This window comes from Anguilla anguilla, chromosome 9 (assembly GCF_013347855.1).
Source record: "Anguilla anguilla isolate fAngAng1 chromosome 9, fAngAng1.pri, whole genome shotgun sequence".
In the NCBI taxonomy this organism is placed as follows: Eukaryota; Metazoa; Chordata; class Actinopteri; order Anguilliformes; family Anguillidae; genus Anguilla; species Anguilla anguilla.
The window spans coordinates 43,676,269-43,694,620 of record NC_049209.1 but is presented as its reverse complement, the minus strand read 5'-3'; the positions used below and the strand labels follow the sequence as shown (position 1 = coordinate 43,694,620).

The 18,352-nt window shown below is 43.5% G+C and overlaps 1 protein-coding gene across 4 annotated transcripts in view; it reads right to left on the bottom strand.

The window, feature by feature from the left end:
* Positions 1–11,372, bottom strand: part of cltca (clathrin, heavy chain a (Hc)) — a 43,890-nt gene extending 32,518 nt beyond the window's left edge. For 2 of the 4 annotated variants that reach the window (XM_035433136.1, XM_035433137.1), the window contains exon 1: positions 11,043–11,372. In XM_035433136.1, coding sequence (XP_035289027.1) covers positions 11,043–11,084 — 42 coding nt within the window. In that variant the 5' untranslated portion in view covers positions 11,085–11,372. The remainder of the gene's footprint in view (positions 1–11,042) is intronic. The other 2 variants (XM_035433138.1, XM_035433139.1) reach the window with 1 other exon arrangement.
* Positions 11,373–18,352: the final 6,980 nt, after the last annotated feature.

The following is an 18,352-nucleotide window of genomic DNA, read 5'->3' as shown; positions in this document are numbered from 1 at the left end:
TAATCGGCAGACACACGCGGCGCTTCCAGGAAAGGCTCAACGGAAGAGTCCGCACCTTTTATCAGTCAATAGAGAAGGCCGCCCCGCCCGGGCCCAGCCCGGATTCTTTCCGCACGCTCTCACCATTGTGCGCGTTTCGAGAGTGGCTGTGTGGGTGTGGGCGTGGGCGTCTTCGAGATTCGGTCTGCCGTCTCTTTAAAGCATGCCAATCCCACGTAGTCCTTCCTTTATATATCTGATCTCTGTCATCAACGGACACAAAGCCACGTGCTGCCTATGTCAAGAATTCATTGTCCTCAAGTCAAAATCCAGCTAGCATGCTGTCTGCTACCAATCTGATGATAACTCTCACTAACTGTCAAAAAATGAATACAGGACTTCATGCTTCACTTAGTAGCACATGCTTGTAACATGGCCTCTGGGGCCTCTTCATCAGATTACCCCCCTTCTTCTCATGCGTGGAACTGCCAATAACATCCAGCTCTCGCACCACCTAAACACACACGCCCAGGGAGTACTGCAGCTAAACCATGTACGCGACTCTGGTGCACTCATCTACAACCCAGAACTATTTTCCAACATTACATGCTGCACATACTGTAGCTGGAAAGTGAGGACCAATCAGAGCTGAGGCACATGCCTCACTGAGGGACGGGTAGCTGCAGGTGATTGGTGAGCTGCTAGCAGGGGCTCCTACGGCATTAAGCTGAGGAATCCTAGCAGTGCAGGCCAAAGGCAATCAGGAGTCACTGTCAGCTAATGACATTGCCCAGATTCAAACGTTCAATAATATACAACCTATAGGTAGCAGCACTTGTGCTGACTGTAATAAGACAACAGTCTGTCAGAAGCAAATCCCACGATTTTTCAATGATCTCAAATTTTGGAGGAAAAAAAAAAAGATTTTAATACAAAATTCAACATTTCAGGAAAAAACTGTAAAATCACACTAATTTCACTACAGAATCAAGTGGTTCATGTAATACACAGGAGGGCTGCAGAATCTGCTGGTTTTCAGGGTGTTCTCAGCACCAGTGGTTAATTTAAGTCACTGACTGGCTAAAGAATCCATACATCTGGTTCTCAAGGCCTCAACTGGAAGCTGATTGAAAAGAAACTACAAAAACCAGCAGACACCACGGCCTCCTGAGAATTCAGTTAGACCCCCGTGATGTAATACAAATCACATCACCAGGAAAACCCAGCCAGGCTTCTGCCCTGGAGAGGGATGTCATAATCTGATAAGAAGATCACATTACCCTTCAAGGTCAAGTTGCTCAAACAAAAGAGGGTTTAATTTCTTTGGGGGCTTGTAATTTGTATTTTTTTTAAGTGATAAGGCATGCGAGGTCATAGTGTGTTGTAAATACTTGCGTACAAGCCAACGTTTACAATGTTTTTTTTTTAATTTAAATTCTACAGATTAACACTGTACTGTGCCTGGCAAGAGAACCCCATTAATGTTAAGTTACGTAGTGATGCTCTCCTGTGCATCAGTTTAGCTGTAACATACAATAATTTGCACACAACTGGAAGGTTTATAGTTCCACTGGCCAGCAGGACAGCACTGATCCATTATGTCATTTGGAATTTATTACAGAGCATGTTTTTGTTGAGGTTTTCAGACCTTCCGATAAACAACAAAAATAAAAATGTAAAATGATTTGATGAAAAATGGAAATGGCCTTTATTTGCCAAAAGTAATTTGCCCTTTTCAAAAATGAAAAATGGCTCTACAGAGGCAATTGAATTACTAACTAGATTCAGAAACGCTACCATGAATTTACATACCAAACTTCATTACCATCCTTTAAAAAGAGTCAAATTAAAGTCATAATATTTACCACAAGCATAGCGTTTAAAATTATTTTTCAGCTATTTAAACATCCATACTTGTTTTTCCACTGTCAAATGTAAAGTGAGAAATATTAATATGAAGATCTGTACCAATTAGCAGAAAACAGCCATTTTGAACTGCTGTCAATTACAGTTTTGCCACCACAGCAAGGAAAAATGGCACCAATCATCCCTGACTTCTCCAGCAGTTAACTCTCATCTGCCAAGGTGCTGATGACATCACGTTCAATACGTTCGCAGTCTAAGGATTTTCTACTGGCTGGGGAATCTCTGACCTCATTTTAAGTTGCCAGGGGGCAACCAGCAGCATATAAAGGCAATATCCACTAATTAATCCTGAAACTTATGACGCTGTTGGAATTGCTCAGAGGCGAACGTGATTCATTCCTGAGCTCGGCTGGGCTGAACTCCACGCTGACCACGGTCTCAAAATACGAAAATAAGAGCACGAGCCTTAAAAAATAAAACCTACCCGTACTGAACCATACAGCACTCATTTGCCTTCTCAGATTATAAATATGGAAAACGAATTACAACAGCACTATAAAGGAAGAAGAGAGGCAGGGAGAAGGGAAGCGAGCTTTAAGCCTCTAAATAAAGCAGGGTCTAATTAAATCGTTAACTGCAGTGGGGCCTTCTCACCCCGTGCGGCCCAGCCGTCACCCAGACGGGGTTCACGGAGCCCCTCGTAACGCTCCGCAGCCAATCCAGCTGGGCGAACGGCACGTGCTCCGCATTCCTTCCCGCTCGCGTCGGCCAATCGCATCGCCCGAACGCGCAGCAGCCTCTCTCAATGACATCACTGTATTAAACTGAGAGGGGGGGGGGGGGTTTCAAAACAAACAAAAGTCTCATTTGGACGAGCGGGGACCACTGTAGGCCAAAGTTTCTGAAACCATGGGTCGGGACCCAAAAACGGGTCGCGGGGGAGTGTACGAGGTGGGCCACGGAATGAGTCCGCAATCCACTAGGCTATGCTAGTATGTGGATTTCATGGGCCCCAGGAAGACAGTGAAAGTTTCAGAACCAGTGCTGTAGGCAAATATGGAAACATAAATGTTTTGATTGTACATACATATGATTCCCAGTCTGAGGTAAGCAAAATAATATTGTTTGCATAATCATCCATCACAGCAATCTCATGTAAATTAGCTTCCTCGTCTCTTGCAAATTTCTGTTGCGTCTCGCAAGCCTGCTTCCTGCCAAAAGAGTGATTGGTGAATACACCAAAAGCCCTTCTGCAGCAGGTCAAGTTCAAAAGGTCACGTCCGAATATGGCTCAACATACCCATCCGCTGGAAATGATGACAATTCTGTAGAAATGGGCAAAACTCTTTCAAGCAAGTCATTAGTCTCTGATGGCAGAACGTTTTTTTTTTTTTTTTTTACTTATCAAAAATTCCACACACAAATGAAAATTTCCCCCATCTTTGTGAGTTTTTTTTTTTTGGTCTAAAAAGTTTGAGAATTATACTGTGCAGCCATTGTGGAGCCCAGCCCGATTGTCCTCTCGGCCTCGACAATAAACAATCGTCTCAAAGCGCTTAGCCGCGCATTCTGAAGCAGCAGGGCAGCGTGCAGGCATGGAGCCAGGCTAGCAGCAGCGGTGCTCAGACGCCCATCGGCTGAACAGAGGCCCTTTAAGAGGGCAGGCCGGGGAGGGGAGGGCGGGGAGGGCCTTATTTATGGGGGAACTCGGTAGCCTTTGCTGGCCTTTGGCGTGACACGCCGCGGTGACGCACCTAAATCACTGTCCCCCGCGCACAATGCGCGAGCCGCGGCAGCTGCAGGAGACCGCCGGTCAGAGGCCCCTCCCCCGCGTATCCCACCCCACCCCTCCCCTCCCCTCAAGGGTTCTGACCGCAGAGAGAGGCTCCGCCCATTTCACATGGGTGTCGCGTCCCATCCGTCACGGTGAGTGATGGGGGAGGCGTGGCCGAGCAGCCGCACTTCCTAACGCGAGCTGCGCACCTACGTTGGCGGGGCTCCACACGCGCATGCCGGGCTCATCACACGAGACCAGTCGCCGAGGGGGCGGAGTGACACAGGAGGATGCGCAAAGCCGACCCCCGCCCCCCACTTTGCCCGCCGCACAAGCCTGGGAACAGCGGAGCTTCCACCAGCATCCTTTCTGCAGCGTCAGGCATTCCCAACAGCAGAGGCAAGCCCCCACTCACACCCCCCCCCCCAATATCGCGACCCGAGGGAAAAAAAACTGTTTTTCAGACGGCCGACGGAAACCCGCCGCCGATTTTAACCCTCCTCGGCCCTACTTGGAAGCTGCCCCCTTGGTCAGCAGAACGGCGCTATTCTGGCTCCGTGCGTGAGGAAGGATACTGAAAGTGCTGAGGCTGCAGGGCCGCGCTGCACTGGCCCGTAACAGGAAGCGCAGCCCATTGTGCGAGTGGATGAAAAAGCCACCATGTGACCGCATGTGACACGCGCCCACGGAGGGGCCGGGGAAGAGCGCGCCCTGCCAGGGCTTCGAGGGGAGAAAGGGAAGGAAGCGGAATTCTGCGGTCTGCGGATTCCTCCGGAGCGCATTTCAAGGCTTTCCACTTTGGAAGATGCAACTGCACAGAAAAATCGTGCACCTTTGGGACAAATCTGAAAAAAACCCTTTAAACCACCCACCCCCCGCCCCCTCCACAAATAGCCACACAGACTCAACTACGCACAGCCACAAACACAGCCGCACAGACACACTGTCACAACCACAAACAGACACAAACACACAGCCAAAGCCACTGCACACACAGGCACACACATACAGCCACACACACACACACCCACGCACACACAATCACACAGACAAAATGATAAAAATCAGCGGATTATAAAGTGAAAGTTCGCAGCTCAGCCGCTTTAGCGGTTCTGCGTGAAGCACGGTTGCAAGAATGCAGTACAGCCGCCCTCCTCCGGAGACCGCGCGGCACAGTCTGCTCGGCGGCCAGCTCATCCCATTAACCAATCACCACGGCCGGGGGTTCGATTTCCTGCCACGGCACTGTCTGCACCGTGACCCCCATCGGAATAAAGTGGGGGGGAAACGCACACGGAATGCAGACTGCCCACTCTCCTTTTTAGCAAATACAGCATTATCAAAATTCCCAACTAACCATAAAGGTTTTCAGTCGACAAGACCGTAACTAAAGCAACATGATTTTTTTTTTTTTTTTTTTTTTTTTAAAGACAACTACACTGAAAAAGTCACCACAACAAACTGCAAATTGAAGGTTACTGCACCAACGTGGTGGAAAGGCTTCCAGTTTTAATCGGGGCGAGGTGCCTGTCAAAGTGAACGCCAACAAAAGCGGCCAAGGCTGAACAGCGGCCAGGCAGCCCTAAAGGTGCAGGTAGAAAGAGCTAGCCGAGTTAGCCTAGCCTGCAGGTTAGTCTACACAAAGACACAGGCCTATATAAACACAAAGCACCGCTTTGTGGGGGGGGGGGGGGGGAACTAATTGATGAATTAGGCTGGCTCCTATTGGTTCATCAGCTATGCTGACCTATCTTTACCAAGTGACTGTAAACCAGCCTGCGCGCTCATTCAATATGAGCGCAGTGTGAATTAGGCCAGGTGAGGTTACTCAGCCTTCCGCGGGCTTAGCAGCACACACCGGAGTCACATATCCCTACAAACGCGCGCCTATTCTTAGACGCGGCACAATATTTCTGCAGGACAGCAAAATGTCAAACGCCACTGTGGTTGATTGCAGCCGTAAAATGGATGAATTACGGAACAAATCGCTGGGAAAGCGTTGCTTTCCTCAGACCAGGGTCGGTTAACGAAGGAAATTATGGGATGTAATCTGACAAATGCGTTTTTAATTGTTAAAGACGGCAAGGAACTGTGGGGGGGGAAAATTTGCTTTCGGTCGAAAAGCAATGACGACATTTAGAAGCTTGCACGGTAGCAGGCTGATTCAGTAACATGAGCGCAGTTCCCTTTTTCTTCCCTTTCATTTCCTTTTGGCTAGCGTTAGCGTAGCATAAAGGCAATTAGCCACTTTATCTGCAGACTAATACTGCCCTTAGCAGCCCTTTGGACTGTGTATTTACCTACCTGTGTGAGAGCCCGCACACGAGCCTCCGGGCACAGATATTCAGTTACGTTCCCATTTCCATTTCAAACAGGGAGGCTAAAATACCCACTGTCACCTTAGGCCAGGATGTCGGGTCAATTGTGCTCAATGGCCTAACGTGACGTGGCAGCAGGCCTGCAATCACCTTTCCTGCACAACGCATCTGGGACACAGAGTGTGTGGTTCTCCCCCCCCCCCCCCCGACACTTTTCACAATCCAGGTCCTTCATGACAGGGATAAGTAAAATGTAACATTTTTTTTTTTCTCCCTAGCCTGGAGCAAGAGCAGCAGATTTTTTGCAAAGTGAGCCAGGAAACCCCTCTGGCACGCTTTACACGCGATATGTCACATCGCTTTGTTTGCAGCAGTTCCATTCACAGTGTCTCCGGCAGAGTTTCACAGAGAACAGGCCGTGTTCTTTCTGTCCGTATTACTGAAGCGAAAGTGAACCCTGTTAGAAGATCACAGCTAACGGTTTTAAAGGGCTGAGCTCTGAAGAGCCATTGAGAGTCAGGGAAGGCGCCTACATCCACTTCCTCATCACAATATGTTCATGTTAGGATTAGTACAACAATACCCAGTGATCCTGTGATGTAGGCATCATTACTACTCCGATACAGTATTAGAGCTACAATGGTAAAAGGTAGCCCTGGTACTTCCTGTTCCTGATACAGGGCACAGTAGGGCCACTCCAGCACAAATCAAGGTGCCCCGTCCCTTGCAGGGCAACTCTGCTCACAGCCCTGTCCTCTGTGGGAGACGTGCTCAGGAGGAAATGACTGAGGAAAAGAGGTGAGGACTTTGAGCACTCACAGATGCGGTAGCGCCGTGAACCTCCTTTCACACGGAGAGGCTGCAGGCCCAACATCACGACCGTCTCCGTGACGTCGCGTTTCACACAGCCTCTGAGGCACGGCGGGTCTGATGAGATACCGACCTGCGCTGCGGGTGGCAACGGCGTCGTGATTAGGCCCAGAGGCAGCGTGGGAAAACGAGTTTACGCGGCGAGCGCCCGCTAACAGGAAGGTCACGAAGACCTGACAGCCTGCTACAGAGTCTCAGTGACATTTCTGTGTTATTAAACTGCAGGCACACCGATAAGTGATTGCAGCTGAACCTAGAGGCTGACTACAGCTCAATGCAGTCTAAGGTAACCTTGAATCTCACGACTGACGCTCGAATCTTGAGACTGCTGTGTGACAGCAATTTCAAATCTATGCTGTTACCCTGTTCAGCACGAGCAAATGAACAGCAGGAGAACCCAAAAAAAAAACACTTAATTCCTGTTGTCATGCCAATGGGTTAAAGGAGCGACAGATGCAAAATCTAAAATCAAGCCAACGCTGGAGGTCGAAACACAAGTCACAATGAGAAGAGAGAGAACCTGAGCACTGAGCAGTACTCACTTAAGTAAAATGATCTGTCATTAATTACAAGACTTTAAGTGTCACAAGCTAAACACACAGGCAGCCTAAGCAAGCTTGCTAAAAGGCAACATCTGCAGCCAATCGAAGAGCGGATTTCACTTTTACCCAATGACGAGGACGAAACGCGCACAGCGCATGCAGTCACGCTGACGGTCTGCCCCTTAGGGGATCCATCCAGCAGAATGACCTTGCTGTGGCAAGGACATCGTCAACAGAAATCTATTTTCCTTCTCATATTTACGCAAATCCGTCGTAAGAACAGTGCACTGCAGCTCAAGCCAGACAATTGGCACAATCCATTTCACTGACCAAAGAGATGGAGGTTAGGGTAACTGGGGGGGGGGGGGTGAGGGGAGGTGGAGCATTAACAGGGCATGCTCAGTCAACCTACCCTGTATAGACGAAGGTTAATAAATATATAAAATTTCTGAACAACCCCAAATAATTTTAGTTTAACCTACTTCCAAAGAGCAACAATCATCAATAACATTTGATGCAGTTTTTTACTGTTTTAAATACTCACAGTCCACTGAGAAAGGGTAGGCCGCCTTGCAGATCAAAATTATAGGGCAAGTGAAATCTGAACGCTTGAAATGCTCAATAACTGCTTTTTGCCCTTCTGCCTCAGAACAATGCCAAGTCTGCAATTAAGAACCCGTCAAAAAGATTCAGACTCCGATTTATTCCACACTATAATTCAAAAGACAAGGGCCATTACAGAGTCCTACTCTTGCACTCTGTAGCGGCCATGTTAAAAAAAATAAAATAACCCCAAAAGCACTTTAAACACAGCCTATAACTGTATTTATTTGCAACCGAGTAAGGTACAACTGTGACTTTAAAGTTATGTTCCTCATTTTCCACATGAATGAAGTGCAACTTCAGGCCAGACTCTACTGAAAGCCAGGCCACAAAGCCCATTTCAAACATACATGGATTTATTAAAGCTTGCGAACGCTCATGTAGTATGATCACAGAAAAAGAAGACTAAGAGAACGGCAATATGTTTTACAGCGGAAATTATGGGCATTGTCCACAATAAATATTAAATAATTATTTTCACAGTTTATCGCCCAGGGCTATGTCGTTTCCTACCAATAAGCTACAGTTCATACATAACAACACTGATTGAAATGACCAAGATAAGGTCAATTCATTTTAAGTGTATACAGAAAATGCTAACAAATGGTGTTTCGACACCAAGTCTTCACAGAATCCACTTCAACTTAAAAAACAGAACAGGAAAACATAAAGCTTAAAAAGTGAAATGGAAAGACACAGATGAAAATATATTTCTGGTAGTTTGTCTTAACATAGGAACTGAACATCAATGGGAAAAACTGAGTGAGCAGAATAAAAAATCCAATTATAAATTTCAGGAAGCTGTAAATGTATGATGTCAGTAGCAGTTGCAAAATTATTAACAAAATCTATATAATGGTCATACAGATTGTATTATTTACAGTATGGCTGAAAATGTCATTCATAATACATGCAACTGCATAGGAATCTATTGACTCAATGCAAAATAATTCCAGATCAATAACTAACTCATTTAAATACTACTACACATTATGAATCCATAATGACATTCCCTCGATTGCTTTTCCCTTAATTCAGTTCTCATAGACATGCACTTCCAGTCAGGAGATGCAACTTCAAATTTAAATTGCTATTCATTAAAATATATATCATAACAGGATCTTCGCCAAAATGCTCAATTTTCACGAAACACTCATCACTGCATTGCGCTTTCCTAGACAGACGTGTATTGAGACCTGTTGAATCGTGTTTCATAAGAGCTTGCGGGTCTGCTCGTATCTGGAAAACTTCCAATGAAACGGGCAGGTTTGTGACAGTTACAAGCTGCAATGATTATTCACGCACCATTGACTAGTCAGCACCTAACACTCAGGATGACAGCCGTAACTGAATCACTATGACATGGTGACAGTGTATGTAACATGGTGACCAGTCTAGTCTCTCACATTAAGAGTAGCTGAAACTACCGCATCATATAAATTCGGAATTCTCCAGGATGACGTCCAAACCTGAGCATGCCTTGTTGGAATTCAGAATACAAGCATCCATGAATTTCCAAATACCCAGAGTGGACAGAACTAAGCTTTAACTCAAGGTAATAATGAATGAAATAACTGTCACTTCTTCCCTAGCTACCAAAAGCAAACCTTAAGTTCATTCAATAGTATGCCCCACAATACACGGAAATAAAAAGGTGAAGATTTCCAGTACCCCGAAGAGCCTTGCCAAGTTTTTTTCTTTTTTTCGTTTTTAAATTATGCAGCAAGGTATGGCAGTTCAAAGATTAAAACATGCATACGTTAGTCAGTGGATTTTCATTTGTTTCCCGCAACAACAATCTGTGTGTCCTTCATTCCGTTGAAGGAAATGCTATCACGTCTTGCTTATGTATCTCCTAAAATGGCCTTCCTGACTTGTGTACTTATTATTTTATGTTCGTAAGTTAATCAAAAGAGAAATCGCAAGCTTGGACACCGTGCGTGTTTAGCTTCCTCTTAGGGATATTTTAGGAGAAAATAAAAATGTCATCGCGTAGTTGACAAGCCGATTGTTCCACGTAACTTACTGTTTTTATATTCCACTCCGGCTACCCAGAATTCTGATCTCACTACCGTTTGTCATCATCATTCAATTTAAAATGAGCTACATTGCAACATTAAAGACATTTTGAGTATACACACGAACGGCTCTATCGAAACACTGATAAGTGCTGTCAAAAGTAGCTAGCTAGCTATCGAAGCTGTCTTAAGCTAAGGCGTGTCTTTCTCGGCACCTGCCGCTGACACATTTTCAATCTCACCCCTAGGTGTGTGGCAAACGACGACATTTTAAACGTCACTCAATTTTAATACTACGGTGTCATTCGGGTTCGCGATCTGCGTGGGAATAAGGTTACTTCCACGTTACCTCCATAGTAATAAGCCAGCTAAGATAAGTACCAAACGCCAGGTAACGTTAATAGGCGAACTGGTGAACCTGACAGTCTACAGTCTACTTGCTAGCAAGCTCTAGATTATGACAGACAGTCACTACTTTTCGAAGCTAAAGCAAGCAAAAACATAGCTAGAAAGCTAGCGAAGCTGCGTGGTGTTCATACAAAACTAGGCAAAAGGCAGACTATTAATGTTATCCAGCTCACGCATTTTTATGCACGTCTACAAAGTGCTAACTACAAATTCAACATGACAAGGTTTCACATAGCTAGCTAGTTTATGTTCCTGTAACCCGGCCTTGAGCCGGACAACAGTGCGGAAACCGCTTTGGGTAGTCTAGCTAGGTTAGTTAGCTAGCTAGCTACATTGTGTCAATCACTACAATCACCGAAGCTATGCAAAATCTTTGCAAACATTCCCCGAAACGAACGATTAACTTAGCTACAGAGTCAGCGAAGTGAAATAATGTCAAACGCTCAACCGGCTTTCGTAAAGCTTACTAGCGTCAGCTAAGGTCGGCTAGCAGGCTAGTTAGCCAAGATACCTATTAGGCGGTGGTTAGCTAGATACTAGCTAGTTAGCGAGATAGCGAAACGGACGAAGAATTTTCAGCCTATTGCGTTCAACCAGCCAGTTAAGTTCTCTTACAATGGGGGTTTTCTGGTCGTACATTTTTCAAATATTACACCATTCATACCTGCAGGTGCTCCTGGAAGCGGATAGGCAGGATCTGAGCCATGGCGGTTCCTCTCAGCTCTCACTCCTCCTGGATCTCCTATTGCTAACTACGGCTTCTTCACTCAGGTCCGACCCGGACAGCCACAGAACGGCTCGTTAAGGGTCCAAAAGGAGTAGATGGAAACTCTCTTTTAGATATGAGATGTCGTTCGGCTAACTATTCTGTTTGCCCGTTGATGTTTACTTGTGCTTTTCCCCTGAATGACAATCAGTGGCCGCAGTAGTGAACTCTTGAAACCTGCAATGGCGGCGGAAACAGCTCAGGAGAGAAACAATCCGGAAACGGCTCTGGACCTCAGGGTGGCGGAAGGATACAATTAGTTAAAAGAAGATTGTGACATACACCGTGATCATTTGTACATGTCTGCCTTATATGTTGATACTAAAACAGTAAATAAGAACAAAAAACAACGGACAATGCTACAATTCGCTGAAACTGAAATGTGTGCAAATTACTGACATAACGGATAGAATAGCATAAGAACTATTTCTTTGCGATTCGCCCTTTCATTTTTGCCACATCATTCGTCCTCGTGAACTGACGTCAATTCCGGAGTTTCAATCGGTTGTTCCTCAGTAGGCTGAACGGGGGTGGTTGCTAAGGTTGTGATGCCCTGGTAGTGTTTTATTGTATCAACACGAATGAATTAGTCGTGCTTTAACTGAAGACGAAAAAACATACACAATCGTTTCACGAAGATTTTGATCATATCAAATAAGATATTTCATCTGGCAAAACTGTAGGCTAGCTAAAACTAATTCGACTAACATTAAAACCTATTTCTGCGAACATCTAACGGTCGTTGGGTATGTAATACTGTATAGCTAATTTCGTTGAAGTGATCCTGACTGTATCTAAAACGGGCACCATTGCAGAAAGTATTGGAACTGCCTGGGAAACGGTGACGTGAAGATGCCAAAGCTCAAACTACACCTGTCCCCTTCTGAACCGAGTCGATTGCGTCATATTTTTTATGTTCTGAACTTGTCCCTACGGTTCGGCTGCATTCCATGACGCACAGACAAAATATTAGAAATTGAATTTATTTCTAGAGCTTACAATAAAACTTGTTTGAGGATTCAAAAATACAAAGCCGAGTGACAAAAAGTTACTATTAAAGCGGAAACTGAGGTTACTAATGGAATAGACTTGGGACCACAGACTGTAAGGTTGGGACATGGGACTTCTTGGAAACTCGAGGCTACAGGCAGTGCATTCCAACAATGCCTCGAGCCACTACAAGCTTAATTTTTAAAGCATTTACCCAGCTTGAAGCTTTAAGCTGGGTAAATACTACCCATATACTATACTACCCTCTTTATTAAATGGTAGCTACCTGAATAACCCATTAGAGCCAAACTGAGCATCGTGCCACACTCCGCATCTCTTAAACCCACAACACAATGGATGGTTTTTGCTCAGATTTTGGCCTGCATAATTAAAAAACCTGCTTACATGCAATTAACAACAGTTTATGAATCTCTTTTTTACGGATTGGTTTTCACTCAATAAAAACCATTCAGAATCTCTTTATATATTTGTAAATAGATTAAATATGTCAACAACAGATCAATTTCTGAACCCAGCAACCGCAATGGAGCACAGTAGCCTCCGTCTTGCAGAACTAATGCAGGCAACCCAGGCAGCCAATCCATCTAAAGAGTTGCTATTATGTGTGAGGTGGGGAACACCCCGCTGTCTGAGATTTATCCTACCTGGGTGATGTTTTGGCCAGTTGTGTGTTGCTCTACACATACTCTCAGCTACAGTTATACAGCGGAATGCTATTGAGAATGCTATTGGTTATTTTAACCATTTCAATTCAGTATAAAAATTATGACAGGTGATGTGGAGACATTGTACAGATAGTGTTTTTAATGACATAACAACACTTGTCCCATGACAACTATTTTTATTCTATACAAATCTTCATTTTTTAAATTTCCCCCTTGTATAATGTGAAATGAAAAGGCCATATTATTACTTAGAGTTGTCTACCACTGTAATGATCAGGTGATTCCTCCTAGGTACTCTCACAGAATGGAAATAAAACATTTATTCAGTCACTCAAGGACACTGTAAAACACATAACGTTGGGGATAAGGTCATTTTCAAAGAGGTATGCTTCAAAGAACTGGAGTTAAGGTACAAACACATTCCACATAAGGAAAAAATAAGCCTGCTGATCATAGCAGGTTATATTGTTGAGGTAACCTACTGTCCCATTCAAATTAGGAACAACTACTAGCTTTGTAATGTCCGATTGTTAATAGGCTGAGATTTTATTTAGTTCAGGTCAGGACAAGATCTAAGAGGTGTGTGGCTGTGAAAGATGTGTAAAACAATCATGTAGCAGCATATTTTAAAATAATAGTGGGATGACAGTCTTAATAAATCTGTTTTGGTTTAAATTTGGGTGGGTGTAACATCTGTTGCGTTAGCTGTGTTTTCGGACGCTGAGTTGTTGTGCAAGAATTTTGAAATGGGAAGTTGTGTTTTTGGAAGTGGAATGCCAAAATAGAGTTTGCATGGCAGTTAAGCAATTGTAAAAAAAAAAAAAAGCAATTGTGTATTTAAAGAATTTCACTTCATTTTCAATCAAATCAAATTTTAGAATAGTCATTTAGAAGCACATATATTATTTTAGCTGTAGTACCAGACTTTTTGATGTTCATATAAATGTGACTGTTGTGATTGTTGGCATCAAATTCTGTCTCCTACAATACTTGAATGATAAGGTGTTTTGAACGAAATTCACAGTGAAATGCTGTCAGAAGTCATACTGTATGTGATGACTCAACACCATTGCATCCTGTGTATTTCAAGGCCGCCTGAATCACAGTTTTTCAGATTCAGCAGTCCACCCCGCTTATTTTTCAGGGGTGAAAGGTGAGGAATGCGATAAAAGGGGTAGTTTGCCAAAAATGGAATGCCCTCTAAAAGCTTGAGTAATGCTCCACTGCTGTTCTGCTGCAATATATGAATACGCTCTCATCTCAGGTAATCTCTTGCTGTTTTATTGCGTAGTGATAAATGACGCAATGTGAAATTGAAAAGCCCGTTGCATATTTTGCATTCCATATATAATTGTACTTTGAAACAAAGGAAAACACAATTTGTTCTAATTAGCAATTAGAATTTATTAATGGGATTAGTGACATTTCCACACAGTTGGTAGTTGATTCATTTTTTGCTTTTTAGCATTTATTGTGCATGTTAGTACTTCCAGTTTGGTCCATATCCACTCAGTCTACCAGACCTTTGCAGTAAAAGTGATTTGTGAAATGTTTTGCCATAAGCATTGCAAAGGGGGTTTCTCCACCTGTCATACATAGGGTAAAGGAATATACCATAGGGAAAATAAATCATAATTATAACACATTTATTTGTTTAGCAAGCCTTTTCATACAGGGTGATTTATATTATTTTCAGTGACATATTAGCAGTGTCCAGCACTGTATAAACAGCTGTTATCTAGGATAAGTATTCATGAGTTCATGAGTGCATCAGTGTCCCACCCTGGATTTGCTTATGCATCCTGTTCCCAGCCACTATGCTACATCATGGATTATCATGCATTATAAAGGGCAATCATGGATTATAAAAGTTAAATTAAAATGATTCTTTCTTTCAACATTGTGTTTAATTTATTCAGTACTACCAGGATCCTCTGGTACACTATGTTTCTGCTCAGAGGAACCGCCGTTCCCCAGGGTCTCCCAAAGGCTCTGATTGGCCACCGATGTCTGTCTAGGCATGCCTGTGGTCACCTGATGGAGCCCTTAGTGCATCTTTCCCAGCTGTGTCTCCAGGAAGAAGGCTTACTTCACGTCTGCAAAGAGAATGCGGTCATCGCAGCACTACACAGCTGGGGAATCACTGCACAGCACTGAGCGAATCAGAATGGATGTGCAACCATGGAAACGGCTTCAGCCCTGCCTCTTAAGCACGAGGTCTCATGGGCGTGAACACTGTGTCAGCCGTGGAATGATGGTGTGGCCAAGCCGGCAAACCCTCAGGGATGTAGTTCATACCATTTGATGCACAGTCGACAAAAAACTGTACTGTGCTTTATCAATAATAATGATTATGACTAACAATACTGAAGTAATTATAAGCAGATGCTTGATTAGCCATATTTGGAATTTTTCCATAAATCATAAGAACTCCCAACACTTTGCAAAAACAATATTGATACATCGTGGGTTTTTTATGTACCACTTGACAGCATATTATAGCCTACTCCTTTAATGCCCTGGAAAAATTTTGCCTTTCCATTTGCACATGGCAAAAGAGAGGATGTTTGCTTGTTCAGCAGCAAGTAAAATATTGTACAGAAGTTCAGATGAGGAAATATGGGCTGTTTAAAACACTGTTCAAAGTCATCCTGTAAATAATTTCTCAAACCGATCGTTGCTACCAGTAGTACGAGTTTAGATTGCTTTACAACCATGGCTTAGCAGAAGCCACCTGCTGGGATTGCTCACTTTAATATAGTGAGATTTACGATCTCCTGACACCGTTCTTAACTTCTTTAATGCAGGCTCCATGGACTCTAAAAGTAGATTAACTGGTTGCAGTGCTAAATTACACAGTTGAAGCGACTCATTTCATGGGCGAAATTAAAACTGATGAGGTTTTTTTTTCCTTTTTGCAACTTTTATGGAGTCGGTCATTTGCAATGCTGCAGCAGATTTGCCACAGTATTCAGTGTCTGACAAAAGATTTCTTCTAAGATGTTAATTGTCTTTGGTTGATAGCGCAGAAAAACATTGTGTTCGGTTGTCTCGGATCACTTGAATAACCCGAAAACCAGATGTCTACTGACTGAAGAAAGGGGCTTATTTGAGTAACGGTGTGAGCGCTAAGACAGGGAATCCCCATGTTTCAAACAGTCAGGTGTTCCTGTGGGGGTGGAACTGTTGTCCATACCCGGCCCAGTGACTCTGGGCAGACTGGTGAAGTCACAGCTGCTGATGCTTCCTTTCTGCTTCCTAGTGCACTTCCAGCTGCTCTGCTGGGGACATACAGCCACAACAGACAATCTTCTGAAAGTCTTTATTCAGTGTAAGTCCTGAGTCACGATCACACAGGAAAATGCTCAGTGTTAAATCTTAGGATGATATTCATGGAATCCAGTCCTATGGGATGTGTCTGATGTATGACACTTGTTATGATATAGTTTTTCTGAATGTCTTATGCACAGTAAAATGTCCAGTGTTAATTCAATTGTAAAAGAGTACATATTTGGTCCCTATCGGACTCATGCACTCTTTTAGAGTTGAATTAACACTGGACACTTTACTGTGCATAAGACATTCAGAAAAACTGTATCATTTCAAGTGTCATACATCAGACACATCCCACAGGACTGGATTCATTCAATATTCAACCTTTATTTTGACTCACAGATGAATGCGTGCTTTCCTTTTTCCATTTTAAACACAGCATATTGAGGTAACATTATATTAATTGGTACAATAAAGCATTTGTGTTTATTTGTAAGTAAAAGTTAAGGGAAAAATGTTGAATGCCGGACAAGTTGTTTGGCTTTGCTAAATAGCTTGTGTTGACGAGGCACATGGACTTTTCCCTGAGATTCTCACAAGGCTTTTTACAACTTGGTTCACTAAGTTACTTAGAAATAACAATAAAGCTGTATGCTGTGTGCTACTGTTTTTCAGCTCAGGGAATACTGAAAATTTGCTGCAGAATTTTCAATCTCAGAATGCATAACTGCAGCCCTGCTCCTGTGCAAAGCAGGCCACAGGGGCTTGAAATGAGATGTTTCATGTCCAGTACTGGCTTCAGACCCGGTTCTCTGTAAAGCTGCTTTCTGATAATGCCCTTTGTGAAAAGTGCCATACAAATAAACCACAAGAAAGACCTGAACAACCCACTCTCCTACAGCAGATCTGGCTATTTATTCGAAGCTGCGTATATAAAACAGATTTTTTTTAGGACAGGACAAATTAGATATGGAACAACATCAGGTCACAGGTCACAATTATAATATGCCAGCCAATGACACACCAACTAAACCAACCCCATCTGAAGCAATCATGTGTGAGGAAAAATAGTCCTAGGACTTCTACGACATTAAGATCATCATATTGAAAGTGTTAAGGCAGCAGAGGGTGTTGGTGCATCCAGGCTGGGTAGCGACACCATACATGCAAAATAGATGCGGGACAGAGGACTGAGGTGGGGAGGGACTGGAGGTCAAAGACTTTGCAGGGGGACAACCGAGAGTCCTTGTATGGCATGTGACTCTAAAGGAGGCCATTGTGCAAAGATCACAATTCTGTCACGTTATACTGTCAAGGCTTTCATGATCTCCAAGGCACTCAGTACACCCATGATATAGGCTCCCGATTGCAGGCTGACCAGATGTCCTCTATTAACCGGACAGTTATTCCTTTGAGACCACAAATATCCATCCAGGTGGGATTTCTAAATACCTAAAATGTCCAGTTAGATTTTCCATAGACCTTATATAAACAAACAGCCTAGTATTATGTTCATAATGCCCTCCCGTCCCATCCTCTTTTATTAAAATCCATTAAAAATTGTCACTCTAGCCAGAGGTTACTTTCAATACATTTTCCCCTTTAATGATCAAGACAGAGAATGTGAATGTTACCCTCATTTCTACATATACTAGGAAGATAGGAAGATACACTGGGTGAGTTCGTTGATAATTGTATTTTACACAAGGACACACATGTGCTCTGAACTTGCCTCGAAGCAAACTATACATTCACACTGGCACAAATAGTTCGTTCTTCTGGTAAATTCTACTGCTAACACAAATTCAAAATAGGCTTAAAGCCAAGGGTAGAGTTAATTACCAAGTGTAAATATCCTGAACTATATCTCCATAACGACTTTTTAAATGAGTGGTAAATTCTATGCATTGGACTTCCTTATTCCAGTCGCTGTATTATTTCGTCACAGCTCAGCAAATCACTGCTTTGGCTGAACTTCAGTGCCATCTAGGGGCTAAATATAATTTCGTTTTATTCTCACGTAAAATATGATGAGAATGGAGATTAATCTGTGTGTAAGGGAATTTTTGCAGGGAACACTTTTCTTTAAAACATTTGAACACTTTGAAGATTTTAAATTTAATACAATTGGTCCTCGTCTCGTTTCAAAATAGTTCAGTGCAGTAACAAACGGTATCTGAGCCTCATTTAAAATCCACAGAGGTGTCCAAGTGGCTCGACCGGCTGCCACCAGACAGATGACATCGCGAGCTTGACCTG